General features: G+C 46.1%; 1 protein-coding gene across 1 annotated transcript in view; it reads left to right on the top strand.

The window, feature by feature from the left end:
* The first annotated feature begins 3,066 nt into the window (after positions 1-3,066).
* Positions 3,067-15,785, top strand: part of IRF4 (interferon regulatory factor 4) — a 76,532-nt gene continuing 63,813 nt past the window's right edge. Inside the window, 2 exon segments of the mRNA XM_083857012.1 lie at positions 3,067-3,329; positions 9,218-9,251. Of these exon segments, the coding sequence (XP_083713138.1) occupies positions 3,309-3,329; positions 9,218-9,251 (55 nt within the window). The 5' untranslated portion in view covers positions 3,067-3,308.

Genomic DNA, 15,785 nt, shown 5'->3' on the forward strand with positions numbered 1-15,785 from the left:
GGCAATTACTAGAATATGGTCACTGCTGTTGAAGACTTGGCATTGGCAGATACATTTGTGTGTGAAGTCAAGAAGTGGGGATTACTCAATTTATGATCCTTATATCACAAAGAAGTAGGAAAATCCCTGGATTTGTGGGATTATAGGCAATGCTAAAGTGTTATCTTTTCAGGGATACTGACTGAAGACTGTGAGATTCAGCAAGAGTTTTTTGCCTTTTTCTGAGTTATTCAGTCCAGTCATCTCAGGATAGCTTCCTTTTTAAAATGAACTTTCAAAATATTAAAAACTGTGCAGATACTAACCACAAGGAATAAGAGAAATAACAATGAATCTTGAGAACAGACAATGAATAAACACTGTATGAGGATTTAGGTTTACTGAAGACCTGCCCCCATAAATGCATTCTGTGGTACTTTATTAAATGATTGACTGAAGAACTAAAACAGTCACTTTCTGGACTAAGTGGGTAAGAGAGGCAGGTCTGGCAACAGTATCAGGATTCCCCCTGTAGATCTGTGGAGAGGCAAATAATATACTGTACACAAGGGTAAATGTTTAAGAGAGAAGTGGATTTCCTCTCACTGCTTTTTAATTTTGGTATGTTATATTCTTCCACTCTAATTTTTGCTCTTTCACTGTAAAACATTGCATGCATGCAATAAAAGTTTAATATGGGGAAACACTGCAGGCTGAAGTAGGCATCCTGAAAAGAGTCACAAAATTTGAAATTAAAACAGAGGCTCACCCTTCCTATTCAGAAGAATGAGGATATTTAACACTTCCTATTCAGAAAAATGTCAGATACTAAGTTAGATATACTTGTATTACATCTGTATTGCCTAATACAATAATTTCACATGAACTTCTCATGCACAATACTTTTCCAGGGCTCTTTGAAAAAAAGTCAGAAATATTGTTATTTATGTTTTTCAGATAAAGGAACTGAGTTATGGGGAATTAAATTGATGAATCCAAGCTTCCAGCAAATTGACCACAAGGCCTTCCATTTATCTTGGACCTCTTAGCACAACACAGATGCCTGCAGTTTTTATGGATATTATTTACTTTTTCTCCTTCTTGCCAGAGTTTCTGACAACTTTCACTTTGGGGATACAATGTGTTTAGCAGTTATTATGGCAAGCTGTGATTCATACTGTTTGGACCTCATTCATATTTTGCGTGGCATGAGAATAAAGTAAATTACATTCTGGAGAGCTTTGCCAATGAAATATTAAAGCCAATACCTGAGGTAAAGCTCACTGCTGTGCTTTTCAGCAGTAGGGAGGGAGAAGGGAAAAGAGCAGCACATTAAATCTGACGGCTATTCTTCCTGGCCTTACAGAGAGAGTGCTCTGATGTTTTTGAGGCTGATGATGACATGATATAGCCCCAAAACTCTGTTGAGCCTCAGGGAGGGAGAGGTTCAGGAATGGTTTTCCATCTTTTTATGTACCTAAGCTTATCTTCTGTTGGATTTCAGGCGTGCCATTGGCTTCTGTGGGAACAGCATCATCTCTTGATGCTGTCTCTGTATGCACTGGTCTGACCCCATGGGGAGTGGGTTTGTGACTCTCCAGCTTTCTACAGGGTTTATACTCCGAATTAGTTTGGTCTTGGGTCAGAGAGGTGTCAAGGTTTGCCCCAGGAAAGGGGAACAGAGGTGCTGTCAAGGGTAGTGTGAGGACGCCAATGTTTGATTACAGCTGGAGGTTGTGAAATTGTTCCCTTGGAGTTTGCTTGTACTGGCAAACACTGACACTAGGAAAGAGTCCCCTTGCCACTAACCTATCCTTTACAGAGTTCATAAATCCTTTATTCCATATCTGGTCTTGCTGCCCATTGGCCTTACTATATTCTCCATTTTTCACCCTTTCACTGGACTGTGCTGGACTGCAGATGCCCCTGACCTGCCCAGTCCTACCAAGGTGTGCCCAAAAAATGACATCTTCACTTTTTATATGCATCTACCACTGGCACAGGGAATCTGATGGTGGCCACACAGCAGCATCCTCCTTTGTCTTACACTCGAGCCACTAAGGATTCCAGGTTTTTTAGGCAGTGTTACTGCACTGGTTATTGGGAGAAACCTTATGCCATCTATTATCCTGTATATTTGAAACGTGTGTATCCCCTATCAAATTAACTAGTGAGGAAAAATTCCCTCACTAACCACCAGATCCCCATCCCCACATCCCCGTGGGCAGAGGGATGCGGCTCTATCACGTCACGCTTAACTGTGCATAGGGAGCAAACCGTGCGGGTGGAAGCAGCGAGCATGGATGGCTCTGAAGCCACGCCTGCCACGGCTCAGCAAAAAGCATCTTTCCCTGCTTGGGGAAGATGGTTGGACCAGGAGGTGTGTTCCCATCTCAGACACTATGATCTTGCGATGTTTGCTTCACACTGTTTGCTCTCTCCTGTGTGTCTGTTTGTCTGAGTTAAGGACACGAATGTCCTTTGTCCACCTGCGATCCCAGCTGGCCCGCAGAAGGTTGGGATGGCAGAGCGGGAGCCGCCGCAGGTGCCCTAAAAGCGCCCGGGCGGCGGGGCGAGGCTCCGCTCCACACCGGAGCGCCAGGGGCCGGGAGCGGCGGCTGTGGAGCGGCCCCAGGCCTGCCGCCTCCTGCCAGAGTCCTTCCACAGCCGAAACCAAGCGGGTTTCGGCATGGCGGGCGGGCAGCACCTGCCCGCTCCCGCACCGCACGCCGCAGCCCTGCCCTCCCTGGGCGCACCGGCGGCGGGCTGTCCGCGCCGAGGAGCGACCACACGAGTCAGACCCGACCCGCACCACTCAGAGCCGCCGCTGCCGCCCCTCCGCCGCCGCGGCCGGCGCTTATTCATCCTTCCCGGAACGCCCGCCGGCCGCGGCAGGTGGGGGCAGGTCTGCGGCGCGGGGGTCGCTGGGACGCGTAGTTCCTTGGGGCGGGCGGCGGCGGCGCGGGGCGGCGGCTCGGACTACAAGCCCCAGGGAGCCCCGCGGGGGCCGCACCGCGCGTGGGGCGGTGGCGGCGGCGGGAGGTGGTTCCTGGCAGCGCGGCCCCGCGGCTCCCGCCGCTCCCGGGGGCGGCCGAGCGAGCGGAAACCCACCCCCAGCCGCCCGGCATCCAGGAGGGCGACGGCCGCGGCCGGGGCGACAGGGATGCGCCTCGCCCTGTCCGGCAGCGGCGAGCGGCGGCCGCCCGTAATTAGCCATTAGCCCGTCCCCGGTGCCCCTCGGCAAGCACTGTCCCATGCACGCTGACCCGCCGCCGGCAGCACCGGCCCACGGCTTCTCCCGCGGTGTGGGCGTGCGGGTCGCTTAAGCCATGGGGAATGGGATGAACAAGGTAACCCCGCTCGTTGTTGTCGCCGTGCGCGAGTGCATGTGCGGGGCCGGCAGTGGGGCCGGGGCGGCAATGGGGCCGGGGCGGCAGTGGGCCCTCCCCGCCTTTGTCTCGCCCCGGCGCCGCGGGCACCCGCTCCAGGAACAAAGGCCAGGGCAGGAGGGCTTTCCCCTTCGGGTTTGGGGGTCCCCCGCCTCGGGGCGAGGGCGGAGGGCCGGAGACCGCGGGGGCGCCGCCTCCTCCTCCGCAGCCGCAGCGCGGGCGGGAGAGAGAGAGAGAGAGAGAGGGGGCCCCGGTTTCGGTGATGTGCCTGGGCTTCCCCTTCCCCAGCCAAGCGTGTTCTCCGCGGTCGGCGAGGAGCGCCGTGTCCCCGGCGCTGGGGTGCAGTGCCCTCTCTGTGTCCCCCAGCCCTGGGGCACGGCCGGCATCCCCTGAGCCGGGGCTGGGGCTGTCAGCACCCAGCCGTGTCCCTTGGCCAAAGCTCACCCCGCTCCCCAGGCGCGCAGCAGCCGCTGGACACGGGCTGTGGCTGAAGGCTGGGCCCGCCCGGTGGGACAGGAAAGCGCTCGGCACCGGGGGGGATCGCAGTGAGGAAGAGGAAGGAAGATGGATCTGTTTTGCAAAGGGTGTTGGCCTTTTGGCAGTAGGGGGTTTATTGTAAGCACCGATTCCCCTGGCGTGTCATAGTGGTTATCTGGGGACCACTGTGATTTTTCTCAGTGTCTCCACCTCTGTTTAAAACCCAGGTTTGAAAGTGTGGTGGTAACTAGCCTTTTATATATAGCTTACTATGAGGAACAGAAGTTGAGTCATCTCTGTCTTACATCCTGCTTTGAGTGCTTTGGGAGTAGCTTTGCTGTGTGCGTGGCCTCTGACAACGCAGAGAACAGCTAGAAATAGCTCCTCACATGTTGTCCCAGTCTGACAGCCTTGCCACTGGAAGTCAGGTTGAAGAACATCCAGAGTGCTTACTGTGCCACCTGGAAGGGGAAGCCTTATCCTATGGGTAGAGACATTGAAATAGAAACCTTTGACAGGGAAAAGATCCTGGCTGCTGAGGAATTAAGTTAGTGCGTAGGAGGTAGAACCTCCCTTGGTCCTTTTCTCAGTTTTTGCTTTCAAAATCTGGGAATAATGCTATGATATTCACCACTCGTTGATATTAGCCTTCTAGAAATGGGCAATTAGGAAGAAATACAGCTAGAAGAACCCTTTTTAGGATTCTGATATGTTTGTAGTATTTTTCGTGGAATGCTTGAAATTATCAGAATGTTTAGAGGATGCAATATGGGATGCTTAAGATGCAGTCTGGGGAAAAAAAAATAAAACCAAAAGGACAGCTCTCAGCCCTTTGAAGCTGCATTACATTTGACTGTGATACTATGTGGGTAGGACTTGGCAGTCTGTGACTGGCCAATTTGGTCACTTTAGTTCTGTTAAATGTCGCCCTGTACCTGTTGACACGTACCACCCGGTGCTTTCAGGACCAAGCATAGCACTTCTTGGATTTTTCTCCCCTTTCTTATGGCTGTATCTAAGAGACTGAGATGTCCAGCAGCCTCAAAGGGCTGGCTCCTTTGAGGAGGCTACAATCATGTTGGGCACTGGCCATCAGGGTTTGTATTTGTAGGAGTCCCACATATTGGTCTGGAACTTGCCACCTTCTGAATGTGATCCTGGATCATCTCATCCTTCTGATCTTGTCAGTCGGCAAAGCTGGAGGGGCCAGGGGAAGCGTGGGGCCATCAGTGCAATGTAGGGGGCATCTGCTTGACTCAGTGTGGTCAGTCAATACAAATTGCCTTAGTTTCCAGCTGAAGTGTGTTTCCTGTGGTAGAGCTGTATACGGATGGTAGGAAAAAATAATCAGTTTATTTGGTGGTGGATTATTTCGTTTAAGGAGTCTCTTTGTACTGATGCCGAGGGAAGAGGATTAATGATGGCCTGTAATGGGTGTGGTAAGAAAGAGCTCCGGACTGCTGCAGCCTCTGGATGCTGATCCTTTTGCATTGGCATGGTCCCCTCCTTATTTTTCTGTCCCACGATGCTGACGTATTTCATAGCAAAGAGTAATTGCACGTGACTTTGTGTGGCCATTAGAGTGATAAGGGCTGGAGGCCTGGCATTCTTTTTAGGTGGGGTTTGTCTTTTGTTGCTAATTTTCTCTGTAAAATTAGCCTGGCCTAGTTTTTTTTCCTAAAGCCCATCTAAGCCTTCTGACAATTCCCAAATTAAACTGAAAGCATTTGTTCATACATACCTTTCTTACTCTATTCAGAGAAGGAGAATTGGCTTGTGAGTGTGCATTGACCTGCCTAGTATTAATTTTCAGTACTTCACTTTTTTTTTCCATGTATATTTTGCAGAATGAGTAATAGGGTCTGACTTAGGAACTTGTCTCAGTGCTCTGATTTGTGTTCATAGTTAATGTCTAACTTTGACTTGTAGTCAAAGTTCAAGTTGAAGTCTGTGGTTGAAATGTAGAAAGATGTTTTCCAGGAGCTAAAGTCTAGCGGCTGAGATGGCGACAAGATTTGACTATCTGTGAACAGGATTTTGGTGAAGAGCTCTTCCTGGGGTTTAGTTGTTTAGTGCTGTTAAAGTTAACTGACAGTTATTCATGTAAACACTTCAGAAGATTCAAGTGTTATCTCTACAAAAAGGGCAGATAAGCCCTGTTTGTTGTAGGAGTGGATTCATAAGAAATTTAAACCAGTGTGGCTAGTTACAGCTGAGGTAGCCAATTTTATGGAAGTCAGAGAAGCTGTGCCAGTTCATGTCAGCAGCAAATTTGCCTCCTTGATGTGGGCCACTCTCCTTTACTACTGGATGAATGTAGGTCTGTCTTCTCCTTTTACAGTGCCTGGGCAGCCCATAGACTTCTCTAGAACACCCATCAGTACTAACACAGTCAGAAGCAGCGTTGGGCGAGGAGTTAGATGCTTTATTATAAGCATTTGTTCATACAGGAAACAACAGCAAAGCAGCCCTTTAAGCCATTTTAGAGGTGTATTGTCAGAGAGGACTGACAGAAGCATTTGCAACTGCTGTCAGTCCCAGGGCTCAGTCTTTGTGCAAGGTGGAGAACATGAGCTGCTCTCATGTGAGGTACAAACTAAGACAGACGTTGGTGCCCTTGTCCCTTGGTTGTGCATTCTTCTACATCGGTTGCTTGGTCTGTGGTCATTTTCTCAATGTTTTGGATCATATAAAGAGGCTACAGTTTTTATTCATATAGCAGTGGTTGAGACGTTCACAAAAACAACCACCTTATTTTTCTACTCTTCTGACTCCCACCCCTTCTCTCTCACACGCCCCTAGCAGCCATCAGCCTTCATTTTGCACAGCCTGGGGTTGCAGTTACTGAAGGCAGTGTGAGATGACCCAGCTGAAAGTTCCCAGCCATAGTTGAATAATGAAGTATTAGTCAGCATGACATGAAGATTCACTTCTTTCCAGGTAGCTTTCACCCATAGTAATGTTTCTTACTTCTAGAATGACTAGTGCAACAGGGATAACAGCTGTCCTTGGTTTCATGGTGTCCTAATTACCTGTCTAGCATATACAGCATTGCTTCGTGATGCACAAATGCAGACTTCTGGATTTTTCCTCCTTTGCCGACAAGAAACCTCATTTCTGCAACCCCCCAGTGCTTCTCAGTATCTTTAATTTCTAATGTCAAAGCTTAATGACTGTGATTGGAAATTAGGCTTTTATTATCTCTTGAGAATGTGCATTTGATGCAGAAATAATGTCCTGGAGTCTAAAATGCTATACTCTACAGCAGTGGTGGTGTGATGGAAGATTTGTGCTGCAGATAGGAAATACCAGACAGCTATTTAAAAATACCAGAAAGCCTTTAATTTTTATTTTTTTTCATTTTTTTATGCTTAAGTTGAGGGAGCTCATTGGGGTGATCTTGGTGAAATTCATTCATAACTTGGGTCCCTTTTGCTTTAGAATATGATTTTGTTTGCAGAATTTGGCCTCTTTGACAATGACTTTTGAGAACTGTCCTCTCTGGAGCTGCTACAGGCTTCTTTTTCCTAGCCTGGGATGCAGCATTAGAGCTGCATTTCCAGCAATGTCATTGAGTGCTTGAAATACTGAATTGTCCCTTGAAACCATGATTTCTGTGTACGTGGAAGGGTACAGCAGGATGTTGTATAGGTTCTTTATCCTACACGATACCCTGGCATTGGAAACTGCCCTGGGGATTTTTGCTGTCTTTGTAAGAATGTTGAGTTTGTACAAATGAATGGGGAAGAAAAAAGGAGAACGCTGTCTGAGCTTATCTTTGCAAAATGTACAGGTGCCCAAGACTAAAGAACAGTTTTCTCAATGAGCCAGTGCTGTCAATCAGCCCTTAATTTGCAATCAAGGGGGCTACAAACAGTAAGGGACAGCCGGGGTCCCAGAGAGGTGTCTTTCTATATTGGGGGGGAGAATTGAGCCCTGTGTTTAGAGCTGGTATGACACAGCAGGCAGAGAGTGATTGCCCAGCAAAGCCTAAAGGGAGAAATGTTTGCACAACCAAAGCTGCAAGGAGTGCAAGAGGTGCTGCAGCCTTTCTGTTTCCCTCAAGGCTCGATAAATAACAGTGAACATGATGCTTTGAGCAGATGAAAGCCCTGAAGTTAGGGCAGGTCAGAAGCTCTTCTACAGGCTCTTCTGCTGGACCTGCTAACCTGTGCATGGTGAGCTGGGTCACCTTTCAGCAGGAAGGTTGCAGTGAAACGGAGGCTGTGGCAATAATCCTTGATGAAAAGTCCTTCAAGACTTTTGGGACTTCGCGGCTGCCGGATTGAGCTAAATGGGTGGAGTTTTCCCTTTAAATAGCTGTGCCTGAGAGACTGTTGCTGCTGTTGTGGTGACACCGGGGTGTTGCTAAGGCTGTAGGAAGTCAGTGCTGACATATGTGTATTGGTGGTATGCTAAGCATGGACTGAAGGAAAATGGATCGTATGGTTTCACTACCACAGTTCTGATCTCCTCAAAGGATGTGGGTGTGGGTCAGAGGCTTCAGGTGGCAGAGAACAAAAATCTTGGCCAGCAAATGTGTGTTCAGTGTGCCTGCGGTGTCCTTTTTTTGGTGTCCTTACTGCTGTTCCCAAGTTGGGAGGGTTATGGAGGGTGGGAAGGGCAGCACTAGGAGTCACCTGCCTCTGTGTGTGTGCATGCACGTGCCCTCAGACTGCACATGCTGCTCCTTGGGCAGACCTTGAAACTGCCCAATTAAAGAGTGTCCTGTAACTGACACCTGTGCAGGCATCTGGGGCGGGGTGGGGGGGTGGGGGGGTGGGTGAGTGGGTAGATCTGGGAGAGAAACATGCATTTCACAGACTTTCAGCAATTTCCTTTCTATGTGAACACACAGGTCGCTGTTTGCAGTGATTTCCTCTAAGAGCTGCACAGTGCTGCAGCCCTGACTTGCACGGCTTTGCACTTCAAAAGCTTCGAAGGATGTAATTTTGCAGGGCCTTTTCCAGCTTCCTTAGCAACTTTAGGCAAATCACCTTAGCTGTGTGAAGTTTCATCATTAGTTCCATGAGGGCAACTCTTACACTGCTGCGGGGGGCAGGGGAGGGCTGTGTTGCAGGCCACTTTGTAATTTGTAAACCACATTTGCTGTCCTTGGAGAGCCTCCATTAAGTGAAAGAATCCCCACGATTAACAACCCTCTTCCAAGGAATGCTGTCAAAGCTCAGCGTGCCTAGAGCTATCTGGTTTGAGAAGGTTGCAAAGAGGCATGAAATGTTGTCAGCATGTTTTAGATTGCATTTCACAATAGTCTGCTAAAGTAGTATGTTCCATCCTGTATGCAAATTGAACTTTGTCAAATTGTCTTGCCACAAGATATCTATATTTGATACTATATTTCTTTCTCACAGATTCTTCCTGGCTTGTTCATTGGCAACTTTAAAGGTAAGATTAGTTTTACTATTCTCTCTAGGATTTCTTAGCAGGGGTCTTACGGTGTTTTGCAGGCAGTCAGAATTCTCTGGCATCTCTGTAACTTTTTAACCCCATCTTGCTTCATGTCTGGGTTCACCTGGTAACACTTAAAGAAGGGCTTGTTTGCTCTCTCATCTGTGTGCTGTGCTGCAAGTACTTTGAGAAAAGTAAAATGAATATCATCTCCTTGAGCATGCATCAGCTGGAATTCCTAAACATTGACCTGCCTTAAACCATTCCCATGCTTGGCAAGCAAGCCTGTGAGCCAGGCGGATTCTTTGTAAGGCTTATTGCAAGTCCGCCTTATAAGTAAAGGCTTACGATGCCTCCTGCTCATTATTTTGGTTATTTATAACAACTGCTGAAGAGTTCTGTTATCACTGCTTGTGAGACTGATAGGTCTGCTGGTTGCAGCCTGACCACTGATACTCACACTGTCTCAGTTGCAGATGTAAGTTTCTATGGATTTTTTTCCTTTATGCGCGAGGTTTATTTTTTGTGTACAGAAAAACAGACACATTTAGAAAACACACAACACCTTATGTAGCCATCCAAATAAATGGCCTGTTCTCAAAGCACTCTGTTAGCTGCTGTTCTGGCTGACTTTCCCTACTCTGAAGTAAACTAGTTATACATGTACAGTTGTTTTGATAGATGTAGACCCCATATTTCTTATGCTTGGGTAAAACAGCAAAGCAGGGCTCACAGGGGCTCCTGCAATATCCTCTCCTTCCTGGGCTGTCTGATACCACACCCAGTCTGTTAAGGCTGGCAACATCTGCACTGGATTTAGGTGATTTAGGTGGTCCTGCACCTTCTCTCTGCCTCATGCCCAGTCTTCCTTCCTTGCCTCCATCCCAAAACCTTTGAGTTTAGTGGTTTTTGCCTGATTTACCTGCTTCTGGATCTGCTGACCCATACTGTGGATCCAGTGCTTGCTGCCCCTTGGGAGGTGGAGCTGATCACTTTGGAAGGCAGCCTGAAGGCACATGTGAGGTTAAAAGCTGCCTTTTGCTGCACCATAAACACAAGTACAATGGCTACTGTGTGAGGGAGTTAATTGTGCCATGGTAAGGAAAATGAGCAGATAGAGGTGATTTCATGCTGATAATGAAAGGAGAAAAAAGAAAATTTATACAAAAAAATGAAAATAAGGCCAAGAGGGTAGTTTTGAAAACCCTTTGGATGGACTGCTGCGTTGTCTGATGACAAAATTAACTAACTTGGTCACTGCCATGTTGCTTCCTCTTTTGTTTTCTGTTCCTAAAGTAATTCAGGCGAGGGTTGGAATTGGGAAGATGTTGGATAGTGGAGGTTTCAGATAGCCTGGCAGGATGGGCCCTGGTAACATGGCTCTCATGGTCCCTCTCACCACAGCCATCCTGCTGGTAAGCCCTTACCCAGGGGAGTGAAACTCAGCCGGAGCATCTACTTGCTGGAGCAGTTGTGTTTGCAGTGCAGGGGAGCTGGCCAGGGTTGTGGAGTGAGTCAGCACCTCTGCTCACACCAGGCCTGCCAGCCACTCTCCGTGTGCCTCAGGAGCAGCCCTGGGATGGCACGGCACGGCGGCGCCGAGAGCAGAGGCGGAGGTGCTGTGAGTGGGAAGCGTTCCTGGGAACCTCGCTGGAAAGAAAGCAGAGGGTGTAAAATGCTTCTGCTTACCTCCATAAAAGAGAGGAAAGATGAGATGACTTTAACCCCAGTGTTTGTGCTACGGAGTCTGGTTTTTAAATTAATTAAAAATACAAACAAAATGTCCTGTTATTTACTGTTGTGACCTTTGCTCATATTGCATTTAATCATTACATTCTACCCTCACAAGTACCTGTTATAATCTCAGATAAGCTACCATACCTGGAAAAGGAAAGATACTTCACCAGTACAAGAGCATACTTTACAGTTCTTACCCTTTTCTCCATCTCTTGTCCCTCAACACCCCCTTGCCTCACTGCTTAGGAGCAGTTGCAGCAAGCTCTCTGTGTAGTGAAGTCATCCCATTTAGGAACAGGTTGTTTGTTAATTACAGTGTACTTTTCTGGAGGAGTTTTATGTTCTGATTTGTGACACTTTTTGAAAAAGTGACTAATGAGCATTGAGACTGCCACAAAGCGGATCATTGACTGAGAAATACTCAGCAGTATGTGCAGTTGGGATTGGTCAGAGTATCCTGATTTGGGCAGCTGAAATGACTAACAACCCATAAAGACAGGGGTTTTCAAAATTATTTCCTGTAATGCATTTTTGACCAGTCTCCCATTCTTCAGCTTAAGACTGATAGCTTGAAATTGAATAAAGTTGCATCTTGTAAGTAAGAAGAGGAAACATTGGATCCCTGGTGTTGTACATCTTGCCCAGATGCAGAGCTGAGAATTCGAGTCACTGAGTCCCTGAGCAGGGGTGGAGACGAGGGAGCTTCTCCTGAAGTTGAGTCAGGGAACTGTCTGTAAATCGCTCTGATCTGCCCTCTGGAGGATAGCTGCTCCTCAGGGGGCCTGGGCATGCACAGTTTCCGGAGCTAAATCAAAGTACCATCCTACTCACACTCCTGTCTTGCTGATGCATGGGAGACCTCTGGGAGCACTGGCAGGCTGGGAAAAGGCACAGTTCTTCCAGATGAGTTCTTCTTCCTTTTTGCTGAGTGAAAGTAGGATGTTTGAGATGTTAAACACTAATTCTGGAGGGCTGTTGTCTGGAGAAGGCATTCAGCAATTGTTCTGATTGGGGAATTATTATTCACCATTCAGCTATATTTCTACTTTTAGGCCTAGTAAACTTAAATACAGTCTGTAACAGAGCAGTGCAAATTCTGCATTTGACTGGGAGATAAACTGAGGCCCAGAAGCAGTTTGTGAAATGAACGTGTGGCAGAAATGGGAGCAGAGCTTGCTGCCTCTATTTTGTTTGCTGCTGCACAAACCTCGAAGCACATAGACTGAGAAGGGTTTTAATAACCACCTTGAGGGTCTTTAAGGTAGAAAGTTACACGTAGTGCTGATTATGGAAAGCACTGAAATATCTCCTGAAATCCCCCTAAGTCCACAGAGCTTGAGTATGTCTCTGGAAAACTTCCCTGAATAAGCACAGATCTTGGCATGTGTTCAAGTGCTTTTTATCTTACAGGCTCTATAAGTATGATTCAGCTCATCAGTAGCACATGAAAAGTGTGGTATGCTCCTGAGACGGTATATTTGAGATTGCACAGCTAGAGGGCAGAAAAATTCAAGAAGAACCATAGATGTCCATATAAAATACAAGACAAGCTGGTCTGAAAGCCCAGAAGGAAACACAGCTCTTGGGATTCTTGTGTGAAAGTGAAGGAGGAGTTATTTCTTTGCAAATAGGAGAGTAGGGGACTAAGAGGGAAAGATGAGGGAAAAGAAAGAGGAAGTTAACTCTTCTTTCTGCCTCTAGTTTTGGAGAAAATTAGTTTTGTTTCATTTGTACCTTACAGATGAAATGCAGTCCTCTCAAAAGACAAAGAATTTATTGTGGGACTGCATGTCCACTTGTCTTCTGCACCTGATGTCCCTTGAAAGTCACCTGTGCTCATAACAAAAATGGCTGCTTTGTTCCTTAAGAGAATGACAGGGCAGCCTGATTTTCTGCACAAATGGAAAAAAAAAATCTGTTTCTTTTTGATGAGAGATTCTTAGTGTGTGCTCAGTTTGCTTCCAAACCAAGAGGTGTGGCAGTAGCAGAAACTAGAGACTCAAGAGTGTTTCTACCTTGAATACTAAAAAGCTTGTGTTCTTCCTTGTTTGTAATCATTCAAGGTTTTTCCCATGGAATATTTGGGGGCTTTTTAATTTGAAGGGGAAAGCCACAATGAGGTTTAATTTCCCCCAAAGAGTCCAGTGTTGCTGTGGATGGTCTGGAGAGTCTTGGGGAAGTTTCTGCCCTTCCCATTACTAAGTGTATAAAAAGGTAATGCCCACTAAGTAGTTCTGCTGTGTTTCTAAAGTCAGTTAATTCCTGTTCTCATGTGCTTAGTATTTTTTTTTAAGTTCCATTTCCTAAGGCTTTATATCAGGTACTGAAAACAGGAGAGGATGGAGATACCATTTCCTTTTTCAGATTCACCTTTTGAAGGAAGACAGTTTATTGGTACTCCATTAAACAGAGTACTGACCTCTTTTCCACACCTTTCTCATTCCCCAAAAGGGCCCTTCTGAGAATATGGGACAAAACATGTTTTAGAACAAAGTGTGGAGACTGGAGAGATGTAGGTTTTGTTGGTGTACACAGTTTGTGTGTGTGTCTGTAACTCCACATAACTGGATTCAGGATCAAAACTCTCCTGATGGGAGACCATTCTCAGTAATAGCTTTTAGTGCTCTGAACCACTGTGGAGGATGTTCTTCTTTAGGTGGCTGTCTCTCTATCTAGCTCTCTCCAAAGTAGAAAATAAAATGTAGATGAAATTTGCTTTATATAATAAAAAAATAAAGGTCTGATGATGATGAAATTGTAGTCTCTATACATCTGCAGATTGAGACTTAATACTGTTGTACATGCTGTGCTGACTTGCCTTCTCTGAGAGGAAGTCCTAATCCCTCGCCTTGCATTTCTGTGGAGGCGCTAAAATACTAAAGCAAGAGAGAATGGTTGTAGGTACATTTGGGACTTCACCACTGTAGTGTTGGAGTTGTTCAGTCATTGATGTGTCTTCACTGCCGTGGTCGGAGCTGTGTCTCTTTTGCAGATGGGGGATGGAAGCACACTGCACTAGGTGATTTGCTCCCCAGTCACACAGTAAGGCTTCCCACAGCTGCAGGGAGACAAATTCTGACAGGCCCCGGTCCCATTTGGATGACTTTGGCATTGCTTTTGCATTTAAGTGTTTGCAGCTCTCTGCGTGAGTAGAGGTTAAGCTTGGAGTCATAGTATGAAACTGAGGGAAAATAGGCTAAATGTGGGAGGGAGAGAGGAAGACTTCCCCAGTGTGAATTGTGTCATTTTGTGTGAGGAGTTTCCCAAAGGCTTTACTCAAAAGTCCATATCTGCATTAGCTGACAAGCATTTTGCTGTATGAAACAGAATGTTAGGTAACCCGTTGTGAAGAATAGTATCACATTTGAGGCACCCTTTAGAGGATGCACAGGAGGGGCTCTGATAGGTAGGTTTAATCTTAACATTTGAAAATGTGGTTTTTCACACTGTGATTTCAAAAAGTGGGCCTGCATGTGCTTTTACAGCATTGTGCTACAGCAAAGAAGTTGGAATTGCTGTGGTGATGGTGGTTCTTTTGGTTTTTGGTGGTTCTTTACATAACCTCTAAATATTTTTTGTTATTTATGGTATGAGACTGTGAGTGACAGGCTATCTTATTTGTACTGATGTTTAAATAGCCTTATCTGTAGTATCTGTAGAGACTTAAGGCAGGTGCTGGGGAACCAGGGGAATTTCCCCTTTTTAAACTGTTTGAACTTAGATCCAGATAGTAGCTGGGAAGCTTTTTCTCCTCTGCTTTAGAGAATTGAATGGTTATTTCCCAAATATACTAAGGACCTGCTGGCTACCCAGTGATATAGGTCTGGCATGGCCATTTTCAGCTTGTTTCTAGGAATATCTGAAATCTCACTGTATAGTTTTGATTTGCTGAAATTCCTTTTGCCTAAGTCTCTGTTAACTGAAGAACTAAGGTACTTCAGTCTTTTTGAGTCCTACTACGTCCATTAGGCCTTTCAAACTGGTTCAAAGCAGTCAGCATTTAATTTGGATCATATCTTCTTTTGAAGCAGATTGCCATGTGTGGCAAGACATTTCTTACCAGTAGGTCATACTGATAATTAGAGAGAGCACCTCGTTGTGCTAGGTGTACATTAACACTGTGAGTTCCGGACAGCAGGCTCTGAAGTCTGCCCTTAGTTTTTGTAAGACAGAAAACAGTGGTTTTTAGACTGGTTTCTGGGTTTCCAAATCCTTGCCTGCTTAGGCATTCCCTAAGGAACTGAGACTGCCCTACAAACTGTTAAAAAAATCTGAAGGTCAGGTGGATTAGAGGACCTCGCCTGGCAAGCCTTAGCATTTCTTCTTTGAAATGTTTGCTCTGAGATTTTTAGGAAATTTTATTTGTACTGTGAAGCTAGGCTTTAATTCTGTTTCAGACAGAATTTGTGTTAATTCTCTCCTGAAGGATTAGACATCTGTGTTGATCATGCAGGCTTGAGCAGTAGTGAGTAAAATCCTTGCAGTTTTGATTCTTTTCTTCATTTTATTAGCTGTAGAGAAGCTTTCATAATTGGATTAAGTTTAAATTTTATTTCTTGTTACTGTGCTCACTCGGATCTTGTCTATGGGGCAGTATAATTAAATTAAATGTCCAGCTCTTGTTTGTGATGTGAAAAGGCATTGAAACTTTATAGTAGGTGGATAAGACAACACAAGAGAAGCTAATTGAACTCTTGCATATACATAAAGAATGCCCAGGTGATGCTATTATTTTTGTACCTAGAGAGCCGGTTTGAAACCTTTGTGGTCAGTGCTCTCTTTTTGTGTGCAACC

This window comes from Zosterops lateralis, assembly GCF_965231275.1.
Source record: "Zosterops lateralis genome assembly, chromosome: 1".
NCBI lineage: Eukaryota > Metazoa > Chordata > Aves > Passeriformes > Zosteropidae > Zosterops > Zosterops lateralis.